This window comes from Octopus bimaculoides, chromosome 13, assembly GCF_046866305.1.
Source record: "Octopus bimaculoides isolate indiv1 chromosome 13, ASM4686630v1, whole genome shotgun sequence".
Classification (NCBI taxonomy): Eukaryota; Metazoa; Mollusca; class Cephalopoda; order Octopoda; family Octopodidae; genus Octopus; species Octopus bimaculoides.
The window spans coordinates 44,916,006-44,928,467 of NC_142940.1; the positions used below are offsets into that span (position 1 = coordinate 44,916,006).

At 36.6% G+C, this 12,462-nt stretch overlaps 1 protein-coding gene across 9 annotated transcripts in view; it reads left to right on the plus strand.

The window, feature by feature from the left end:
• LOC106880554 (uncharacterized) overlaps positions 1-12,462 on the plus strand; it is a 96,041-nt gene that overhangs the window by 40,517 nt on the left and 43,062 nt on the right. For all 9 annotated transcript variants that reach the window (XM_089361692.1, XM_052972451.2, XM_089361694.1 and 6 more), the window contains exons 3-6: positions 1,546-1,662; positions 3,254-3,391; positions 7,615-7,746; positions 10,241-10,409. In XM_089361692.1, the coding sequence (XP_089217818.1) occupies positions 1,546-1,662; positions 3,254-3,391; positions 7,615-7,746; positions 10,241-10,409 (556 nt within the window). The remainder of the gene's footprint in view (positions 1-1,545; positions 1,663-3,253; positions 3,392-7,614; positions 7,747-10,240; positions 10,410-12,462) is intronic.

Genomic DNA, 12,462 nt, shown 5'->3' on the forward strand with positions numbered 1-12,462 from the left:
TTAAGCCTGGTACTTATTCTATCACTCTCTTTTGCTGAACTATTAAGTTACAGGGATACAAACATACCAATACCAGTTGTCAAATGGCAGTCAGGGACAAACTCACACACACACGCATGCACACACACACACACATACACACACACACACACACACACACACACACACACACACATGCACACACAACTTCACATGGCTCAGTGGTTAGAGCATCAGGCTTATAATCATGAGGTAGTGAGTTCAATTCCTAAACGGGGCTGTGTGTTGTGTCCTTGAGCAAGACACTTTATCTCATGTTGCCCCAGTTCATTCAGCTGTAGAAATTACTTTCAATGTCACTGATGCCAAGCTGTATTGGTCTTTGCCTTCCCTTGGATAACATCAGTGGCTTGGAGAGGGGAAGCTGGTATGCATGGGTGACTGCTGGACTTCCATAAACAACCTTGCCTGGACTTGTGTCTTGGAGGGTAACTTTCTAGGTGCAACCTCATGGTTATTTATGACCAAAAGGGGTCTTTGCCCTTTACCATTTGTGTATATATATATATATATTTATTTATATAACAGGCTTCCATAGTTTTCATCAACCAAATTTACTCACAAGGCATTTATTGGTCTGGGGTTATAGTAGAAGACATTTGCTGAAATTGCTGCACAATAGGATTGAACCTAAAACCATGTGGTTGCAAAGCAAGCTTCTTAACCACATAATTATGTCTACACTTCGACATAATTTTTCAGACTATTAAGCTAATCTATAGAAATAAAAAAATTCTTTATATATTTGCATCTACACATCAATCTGTTTGATCTGTGATTTTCATCAAGTGTCTTATGTGCAGAGTATACAACTAAACATGAACTGGAATTCATTATTTCTAAAGTAAAACCTGAAATATGAGGTGCATTTAAAAAATAATTAAGATGAAATGCATTGATCCTGTGCTTATTCCCACTTCATGAGTAATTTCCTGGATTGTTACATGATGGTCTTCTTTTCACTATTCTCAATTGGCTCCTCATTTTGGCTTGTGGATAGCCTGCCTGAGCATGCCTCGCTCTTCACTGAGGTGCAGCTATGTCTGAAGCAGTTGTACCACTCCTTGATCTGAGTTTTGCCCATGACATCATCACCAAAGGCCTGCTGAATCTTGTGGATTGTTTGAGCTTGAGTATCGCCAAACTTTTGGCAAAACTTAGTGCAATATCTCTGTTTAAAGCATTCAGTAAAACAGAAAATCTTAGCTGTTATGCTGAGAGCACATTTGTACTCTAAGCATAACAGCCAGGAGCTGACATGGCCTACCAGCATGAAAATGTTCACATGTGCAGGAAGGGTGGCATCACCTCCAACCCAAAGGATTTTGCCCATGCTGCATTAGTTTTGGGGGTAAAATAAAGTTGGTACCTTTTGAACACACCTCATGCACACTTATCCACTGGATGACAAACAAATTTCTCATAAGTAAGAAGATTAATAGCCCACAAAACGATACTATTATTTTCAAACCTTAATCTTTATTTCTTCATTTTGCTTTCTTTTAGGTGGTGCTTACTTGCCTTTAGATATTTCTTATCCTGAACACCTAATAAAATCCATTATTGAAGAAGCAGAACCAAAATGTGCACTTAGTACACGGCAACTCAGGAGCAGGCTTCCAGGTAAAATTCCTATTTCTATGATCTTTGTCATTTTTATTATTATTATTTTAGTTACTCTGTGAAGTCGTACTTATATCTTATATCTTCTAACACAGTTCTATTTTCTCCCTCTTCTCTCTCACTCATGCCCTTTCTCTTCCTCTCTCCCTTTTTACATATATACATACATATATATATATATATATATATATATATATATATATATATATATATATATATATATGTATATATGTATATATATATTTGGAATGTCATCCTCGTTGTATGTAGCCAAGCATTTTTATCCTTATACAAGAACGCCTTTCATCTTGAAACCAAAGATGCTCGTTTTTCTTCTAGCACTGACTTAAGTTGCTCAAGCTGCACGCAGTAGATCTCCTTTGTTATCGTTTGGTTTGGGTTTAAAGGTTCAAAGAGGACTAAACCTTTCATATCCCACCAAACAGATAACAACACCCTACATAGATGAAAACCTTCTTTAACCTGGGGTGCCCATGTTTCTCCTTTCCCTACCCGTTGCCTTTAGAGCTTGACATTTTCATAGAGGACCCATTTCTCATCACCAGTCACTATTCGGTCAAATAAAGGTTCATTTGTGAGATGTGACAGCAAAGAAGAACACACATTCATTCTCTGCATACGGTTAGACCTAATTTGTTGACTTTTCCAACGGCACACAGGTGTCAATCAATGGTTGAAGCTTCTCTGCTAGTTGCTCAACAGTTATGATGGGATTTTGTTCCATCAGGGTTTGCAGGACGTCCTCATTGAGCTCTACAGATCTTCCAGAACGAGGCTCATCTTCTAGGCTGTAGTTTCCAGCTCGGAATTTCTGGAACTACCATTGACACTGGTTTACACTTATTGTCTGATCTCCATATACTACATTAATATTCCTCGCACTTTCCGTTGTGCTGTTACCTTTATTGAACTCATAAAACAAAATATGCCAAATATGCTCATATGTCACTTCCATTATAGCTTTGAAAAAATAACTGTTAAAATTGAACTGTACTCTTCAAAACTTACACTAAGAATAAGTACAAGATAAAATTACTACCTGCTTTTGTAACAAGTTGATGCTGGTAGTTTATCCTGTCCCCCTCTGACTTTTAGTTCAGGCAATTGAAAAAACTGCATTATTTATGGGATGACCCAATATTTATATACATGCATACATACATACACAGTTACATTAACATATGTCTATTGGCACATATTCATGGGTTTATATACTCACACATACACTCAAACACACTTCTGTACATATAAACTACTACATCTATATAAATGTATATGAATTGACACATATATGAATAGGATTGTGCATGGATATGCAACCATGTAGATGCAGATAGATAAATTGGACACACATACACAAGGATGCTATGTAGAAGCAGAGGGAGCAAGTACAATTACACAATATAATAGTGAAACAACAAAATGGTTTTTCTGAGGAAGTCCCACAAGATCCAATAATTCTCATTTCCTGTTGTTGTTGTTGTTGTTGTTGCTGCTGTTGCTGCCTCTGCTGCTACTGCTGCTGTTGTTGATTTTTATTAAATTTCTTTGTCTTTTTTCTTTTTTGCAGAAGATGCCGATGTAATCATTGTGAACATAAATGAATTTATTCAGTTGAAGGACTCTAAACCCTTAAAACCCATATCAATGGACTGGAATAACCTGGCATATGTAGCATATTCATCAGGGACAACAGGCAAACCAAAAGGTAAGGCTACTGTTACTCCACTCTTCCTCTACTTCCTTCCATTCAACCCATTTAATATTAGCATTGTCATGAAAGCAGGGGACTGAAGATATGATCGAAAAGTCCTCTTTTATCTTTGTGTTTTATCCTTTACTTGTTTCAGTCATTGAACTGTGGCCATGCTGGGGTACCACCTTGAAGAGTTTAGTCAAGCAAATCGATTCTAGTGCTTAATTTCTCTTTCAAGTCTTGTATCTATTCTATTGGTTTCTGTTGCTGAACTGCTAAGTTACATGGATGCAAACAAACCAACACACACAAATACACACACAGACACAAACACACACACCCCCACCCCCCCACACACACAGACATATATGCGATGGGCTTCCACACAATTGTTCTTGACAAAATTCATTCACAAGGCATCATCAGCTTGAAACTATAGCAGAGGTTACTTGCTACTCTAGATGCCATGTAGTGGAACTGAACCCAAACTACAAAGCTGCAAAGCAAGTTTCTATATCACACACCCATATTTGCTGTTATGGGGAAATTTTTCCTCATTATTACTACCATTATTGTCATCTTTACTATCATTGTTCAACCTGTTAGAAATAGCTGCTGATTTTCTTTTAAATCATACCCAGAGACCTTACAAAAGGGATAAAAATATTTGACAAAATAGTCTTGGCTGAATGTTACAGTTCTTGCCTGAAGATCACAGTGGCATGAAACTCAAGCCCTGAGATTAAAAAAAATTCCTTTTCAATGAACTTAATAGATAGATGGATGTATGCAGGCATGGATGAATAGATAAATGGAATGAGTTTGGGTGGGTAGATAGGCAGGCACGTATGTAGGTAGATAGATACATTGATGGATAGATATATAGATAGACAGACAGACAGACAGACACATGCACATGTATCTATCTGCCCAAAAGTAGAATTGACATAACCCATGTTGGATCTAATATATTGTTTGTGCACCAGTGTTGTTATTTTCTATTAGACAAATATGTGGCAATTTGCTCAAGTATATTAGCAGGTTATTTTGCTTATTTTACAATGTCAGCTTACCCCAATTTGAATCCAATTCAGTTACAATTCACGACATCACAAATATTATTGTCTGTCTCCTATAGATAGACAAACTAGCTCTAACATAATTGTTATACACATAGGCGCAGGAGTGGCTGTGTGGTAAGTAGCTTGCTTACCAACCACATGGTTCCGGGTTCAGTCCCACTGCGTGGCACCTTGGGCAAGTGTCTTCTACTATAGCCTCGGGCCGACCAAAGCCTTGTGAGTGGATTTGGTAGACGGAAACTGAAAGAAGCCCGTCGTATATATGTATATATATATGTGTGTGTGTTTGTGTGTCTGTGTTTGTCCTCCTAGCATTGCTTGACAACCGATGCTGGTGTATTTATGTCCCCGTCACTTAGCGGTTCGGCAAAAAGAGACCGATAGAATAAGTACTAGGCTTACAAAGAATAAGTCCCGGGGTCGATTTGCTCGACTAAAGGCGGTCCTCCAGCATGGCCGCAGTCGAATGACTGAAACAAGTAAAAGAGTAAAAGAGTAAAAGAGTACATTCATATATGTATGTTACTTGTGTGTGAGTATGTATGTATGTGTGTGTGTGTGTGTGTGTGTGTGTGTGTGTGTGTGTGTGCGTGTGTGTGTGTGTGTGAACACGCATGTGTGCACATATCACACATATCTGAAATGATAAATGCTTTGAAGAACAACAAATCTAATCAGAAAATGTCAAAGTTCAGACAATATTTCTAAAAATATTTTTGTAATTAAAGGTTAAAACTATTAATATTAATTACTACATATAAATACAAAAATATATATATTATTTCTCATTCATAAGTTATTTTAATATGTGGAATGCAAAGTTAAAAAATTACTATTTTTAAATCTCACAACGAGAGATATTCAGCAACAGTTCTTTGGAGTAAAGATTTTTGCCAACATAACATGGCAGTCATGGTTTAGGACGAATGTTGCTGTAATTTAGCCCCAGGAGACATCATCTCCAGCTGGCTATACGGCACAGGGTGCTAGATTCCCTTGTTTGAAAATATAAGGACACAGATTGTGTTGTATACCCAGCTGGAAACGATGTCTCCTGGGGCTAGTCCGCAGATGCCATGATTAATCGCTGACCAAACACCATTCAATTTTTTTTCTCCGTGTTTTTCTCCTTGTTTTCTCCGTATTCTTTCTGTTGAAGAGCGTAGCTCGAAACGTTAAAGACTTTCTGTATTCCTGAGCATCAAACTAATACATCCTTTTGTTGTTTATACCACCTGTCCTCGTCTGTTGTTTTTTTTTCGTACATTCTCCCATATATATACACAATAGATTTCTCTTAGTTTCTGTCAGTCAAATCAATTCACAAGGCTTTGGACAGCCCAGAGCTGCAATAGAAGACATGTGCCCAACATGTTATACAGTGGAACTGAACCCAAAGCCATGTGGTTGGCCAGCTAACTTCTTTACCACACAGTCATGCCTGCATCTATAAAAGCTTTTAATTTTGTTCTACGAAGTTTTGTCTTCATCTCTGTATCATTGTACTTTCATTTTCAGTTTGTTTACACAGCAGGACATTACTATTAAATGTGTCATTACATTGAACTACATCTAACCACTTGAGCAATTGGGTTATTGTTATATCAAGGAGATAAAGCAAAGTTTAAGTGCATTACTCACGTCTTGTATTTATACACAAATGTACATGTACATACAGAATGATGTCAGTGGATCAAATTCTGGGCTTCGAAGAGAAGGTCTCTTAAGAGATGAATCTCCAAGTCAAAATATTGAATGAAAGCTAGTGAAAGAAATTTGTTGAGCTATTGGAGTTATGTCAAAACAATGGCTGGCAAGCAAGTTGTGATCCCAACAAGGTGGGATGCAGAGATTTGCAGGAAGTTCTTCTTCAGAACTTACATGATTTGTATCACAGGGGCCAATAGGCCAGTTTGTAAGCATGTATGTATGTATGTATATATATATATATATATATATATATATATATATGAAGATAACAAGAGAAACAAATGGAAAACAAGACAAGTAACACAAAGAACGACCCTTCATCAGTCGTCAGCTGTCACTCTACTCCTCATTTCGAGCATTGAAGAATAATATAAGTCTTTGAAGATAGTTACTCCCATAAATACCAAAATAAAATTTTGGATTTATGGACGGTCAAAGTTGGGAACAAAAACAGGACAGAACGAGGGTAAAATAGTGGATGCTGGAGAAATATTTTCTTTGAAAAGAGAAAAGATAGAAGAGAGAGATAGAATACGTCCAGTCCTTAGGACATTCCTGAAAGAAAAGAAAGATGGACGATGGTCACATGTGTGTATATATAAATAAATATATATATATATATGTATACATAATACATACATATATATACATACACATACATACATACATACATATATATATATATATATATATATATATATATATATATATATATAGATAGATAGATAGATAGATAGATAGATAGATAGATATATATATATAGAGAGAGAGAGAGAGAGAGAGGGAGAGAGGGGGGAGATACATTGTGAGCTACTTGGTGATCACTGGTGCTGGTATCATTTATAAACACCTGATACATTCTATAAAATGGTTGGAGTTATGGAGGGCATCCAGCCATACCAAAGGAGACATTGGGGCTTGACCTCTTGGTCATCAGATCTTATTAAACCATCCAAAGCATGGAAAAATGAACATTAAGTGGTAATGATGATGATATATGACAGGCTTCTTTCAGTTTCCACTTTCTAGATTTGCTCAGAAGGCTTTGGCCAGCCAGGGGCTATAGTAAAAGACACTTGCCTATATTACACATGGTGGGACTGAACCCAAATCATGTAGCTGGAAAGCAAACTTCTTAACCACACATCCAAATATAGAATAAGTATTAAATGTAAAATTTTGAATAAATATTTAAATTATAACATATTTTAAACTATTTGTTTGAAACAAGTCATCTTGAATCTACATTAAAAGTCCACACTTGTATGTACGCAATATGTTCAGGCCATGTTCACTGTCTGTTCAGGGCCAATAAAATAAAGTTTCAGTCAAATACTGGGATCCAAGTAATTGACTTTCCCCCCTCCCCTTATAAAAATTCTGCTTTTGTGCCAAAACTTGAAACCATTATTTTTATTATTGTCATACTCATTTTCCTTCTAGGAATAAAATGTCCACACAGAGGAGCTGTGCTCTCATATACATGGCGCCATAAAGAATTTCCTTACAAACCAGATGACAAAGAAGCATGTAATGTTTTCTTCATCTGGGAAATGCTGCGTCCACTTTTAAAAGGTATGTATGTCTGAGTTCACATTAATCCTTTAACAAACCCCAACAGGTCTACAGGTCTGGCCAATACTGAACCCTTGTTCCCATAATGATTCGATAACTGAACTATAAAATTCTTATCCATTATTTGGGAAACTGGTCTATTAGATATAACTTGTTTATCCCCAAGTCAGCCCTAAACAGAACAAACCTATTATCAAAGATTTTACAGCTGTGACAATCCAATCTTTTCAGATTATCAAATGCAATGTTTTATTCCATTTTTAAAACAGCAAAGGATGATTTGATTGGGATATGGTAACTGTTTCTAGCTGGTTATATATATATATGTACATTACCATGTATTTTATAACACTATTTCTGCAACATATTTTTGCACTGTACATAAAGGGCCTTGACACCATGGTAAACTGGCATGCCAGGTGAAATGTTTAGCAGTATTTCATCCGTCTTCGTGTTCTGAGTTCAAATTCTGCTGAGGTCGACTTTGCTTTTCATCCCTTTAAGGGTTGATAAAAATAAGTACCAATTGAGCTGTGAGGTCAATGTAATCAACTAGCCCCTTCCCACAAAATTTCAGGCTTTGTGCCTATTATAGAAAGGATTATTGTCGTTGTTGTTGTTGTTAACTTTATTGATTTATTGGCATTTTACTAAAAGAGCTCTTAATCTTTTATTGACATTACTACCAATGCATTCCTTTGTCTCCATGAATTAATCAATAAAGGAAATTTAAAAGACTTAAGACTGACTGTGTTACAGCAGACAGCCATAATATATCCCAATATATTGCACATTAAATAAATAACATATTCTAACATATCCCACATTAAATAAAAAATAATGAAGTCTTTGTAAACACTGGTTTTCATTTTGTTTATTTGATTTGTTCCAACTCACAGATTGAAACATATGTCAATGGAAACTAACCCAAGGTGGATAGACTATACTGTAATGGGCTTAAGATAGCCAAAGATAGTTATTATAGTTGTTGTTTAGTTTCAGGTCAGCCCTGATTGAGAAGACCACAGGTTTTGCATGCCTTCTGCTTAGGCCCCTATTTTTTTCTCTATTTGTTTCAATATTCTTTCTTTTATATATATCCTTGATATTCTCAACAGTTTGGCACCTTTCTCCAGTTTCCATTTCATCTTCAGCATTACATAATGGGGTGGCACTACTAAGTTTCTTTGTACTCAAACTTCCTAGTTACCTCTTGGAATCAAGGAGGAAACAATCTCCTCTTCTATTTCTGAGGTGACAACAGGTGATAATCTCAGAATAGTAGCCTGTTGTTGTTGTTGCTATCAGAGCTATTTCTTTCCTGTCAGTTTCTCAAGCTCTTCTGGACAGAAACCTCTTCAATAATGCTTACTTCCACATATGTAAAGTGTAACAACTGAGCTTTAGACCCAGAGTCAGCAATCATAAAATCCTTTTTTTGTAACTATTACAGGGCACAACTTCAGAATTGTTCAGTGGTGTTTGCGAGGAGTCATTAGAACTTATGTATCCATAGAGACTTCACACAATTTTTTTACCACATATCATTAAACTTTACCTCAGTAGATTTAAAACTCAGAACTCAAAAAGTCATAGCAAATGCCATAATGCATTTTTTAAAAGTTCTAATCAATTTTGATAATCACCCATCCTTAATGGTTTCACATCTAGACACAAAGCCAGCAATTTTGAAAGGAGCAGGTTAGTCGATACCTGTGAGACCAGTACTTCACCAATACTTTATTTAACCAAACCTGAAGAGATGAAAGGTGAAGTTAAGTGGAGTAGGGGGCTGGTTAATTAAATTAATCCCAATATTTGACTGGTACTGTACTTTATTGACACTGGTTAATTGGAAGCATGTCTTAATAATAATAACAACAACAACAATAATAATAATCCTTTCTACTAAAGGCACAAGGCCTGAAATTTTGAGGGAAAAGGAATAGTCGATTACATCAACCCCAGTGTTCCATTGGTACTTAATTTATCGACCCCAAAGGGATGAAAGGCAAAGTCAACCTCAGCGAAAATTGAACTCAGAATATAAAGATCGACAAAATGCCGCTAAGCATTTTGCCCAGCATGCTAACAATTTTGCCAGCTCACCGTCTTAATAATAATAATAATAATAATAATAATAATAATAATAATAATAATAATAATCTAGAATAGGCACAAGGCCTGAAATTTTGGGGGAACAGGACTAGTCAATTACATTGACCCCAGTATTTAACTGGTGCTTAGTTTATCAACCTTGAAAGGATGAAAGGCAAAATCAACCACAGCAGAATTTGAACTCAGAACATGAAGACAGATGAAATAACGCTAAGCATTTTGCCTGGCATGCTAACGATTTGCCCAGCTCTCCATAATAATAATAGTAACACCTCTCAGTAGAAACACAAAAATATAGAAAAGAAAAAGAAAGTTAAAGATTCCTATAAATTCCTTTTTCTGACCCTTTCTAATCCCTTTTCTCATCTTTTGTCAGGTATTCCAATGTATATAATCCCCGACAATGTTATCTATGACCCGATTCAACTGTGCAAATTCCTTAAAAATAATCAAATTACTCGAATGTTATTTACTCCATCCCTTTTGGAAGTCACCTTGAATACCATCAACCTAAAACATCTTCAGGATTGTTTTTCTACCGTAAGGTAGGTAACATAAAGAAATAACTATAAAAAAAATATTAAGATTTTATGTAACTTACATGTGTGTGCGTGTGTGAGTGTGTCTTGGAGATAGGGGATGTGAGAAAGAGTGGATGTTTCTGTTCTTTGCCGTAGTTGACATGTGATCAGAGCGTCACAGGAAAGAATCCTGTCGTTGGTCATGCATGAGAATCCAGCCAGAAAGTGGAATGACAATTGCTCCTGATAGAACCCTATGGAGGATGTACCTGAAGACTCCAGCCCAACGACTTTCTCAGAAATAGTGGACAGGAAAAAATGGATGGATGGACGATGGATGAATGAATAGATTTTCCTATCGAATGTCTTGCCAGACATGCTAAGTTGTATAAACTGGTAAATTGTATGGAAATTGTGCGTGTGTGTGTGTGTGTGTGTGCATGCATGCATTTAAATGTATATGCAATATTGCTCAACAGAGTATAGCTCAGAGATCAGCTTGTATTTCTTGGTCAAGTCACTACTTCTCTGCCTTGAGAGAAGTATTATAGATATATGATTAGAATCTTGCACTGGAAAGGATTTCATGACAGATTCTTTGAGCCAAGCCAACCACCAGGAGACCTAGAGGGAGATAATTGCATAATATCTATAATCTAAGTTGATCACAATTAGGAATCCAGCCAGGAGGTGTAATGACGGTTGCTTCTGATAGGACTCTATAGAAGTGTCAGAGAACTCTACTGCTATGATTCTTCCAGGAATAGTGAGCAAAGAAAATGAATGAATGGTAGTGACTATTCCATCATTTTGTGCATCCAGCTCTAAATTTTGAAATGTGTCCATCCCTTCTAAGTGTGTAGAGTTTCATCTGAGGGTGATCTGACAGCTACTTCTAGAAAGTTGAAAAACCACATAACAGCTTCCATATTGGGCAACATGTATTCAGATTGGAGGGGACGTGTGTGTATGTGTGTGTGTGTGTGTGTGTGTGTGTGTGTGTGTGTGTGTGTGTGTGTCTATGTTAGAGAAAAGTGGATGTCTGTGTCATTCCAAACATAGTAGGGCAACTGTTGTTTCTGTTTAAACATGTCTACTATCTGTTGTCTTTATACTTGTTTCAGTCATTGAACTGCAGCCTGCTAGGACTCTGACTTTAAACCTTTAGTTAAGCAAATCAACCCCAGCTCTTTTTTTCTTTTTTTTTTTTTTTAACCCAGTACTTATTCCATTTGGTCTTTCTTGCCGTGATGATGAATTCAGTTTCATTCACAACAAAAACATCCCAACCACAAAAGAAGGAAATGTACTTTCATTCATTTAACATTTTGGAAACTAACAATATCCAGTCAGCCTTATGCATATTGCAGATATTTGATAAAGGTTTCACATAGTGTCAGGTGTATTTTAATTGAAGGAGGGAGAAAGAGAGAGGGGAAGGAAAGAGAGGAGAGGAGAGAGAGGGGACGAGAGAGAGAGAGAGAGAGGATACAAAATAATTAAATAACAAACAGATGTTTAGGGTTATGACATATATATCTCTGGATTCATTTTGACTGTTGTGTCTTTCAGTTACACAACAGAACATTTTAGTCACAGGTGACCTTTTCACCCTTAAATGTAAACACACTTTCCTCTTTCTGTTCTTTTCCTCTACTTTAAAATGGAACAAAACTCCCAAAAAGAAATAGATAAAGAAAGTAATAAAGGAAGGCAAGGGGGGGGGGCAGACTCCCTTTGTTTAATCTGTTGTTTGAATCTCATGAAGTGCTGCTGTAGACGTAATTCATGAAATTGAAAGTTGGGAAGGAGAATGGATTCAAGAGTGTGTGTGTGTGCCTGTCTGTTTGTGTGTGTGTCAGTGTTTGCATCTGTGTGTGTACTTGTGAGTGCATGTGTTTGTATGTGTGTGTATGCGTGTGTGTGCACACGCACGCATGTGTGTATGTGTGTGTGTATGTGTACATGTGTGAGTGTGTATGTGCATGCATGTATATATGCACGTAAGCATGTGTTCGTGCATGTATGTAAGTGAGAGTGCATATGCTTGTGAGCATGTGTTTGTGTACGTGTACTG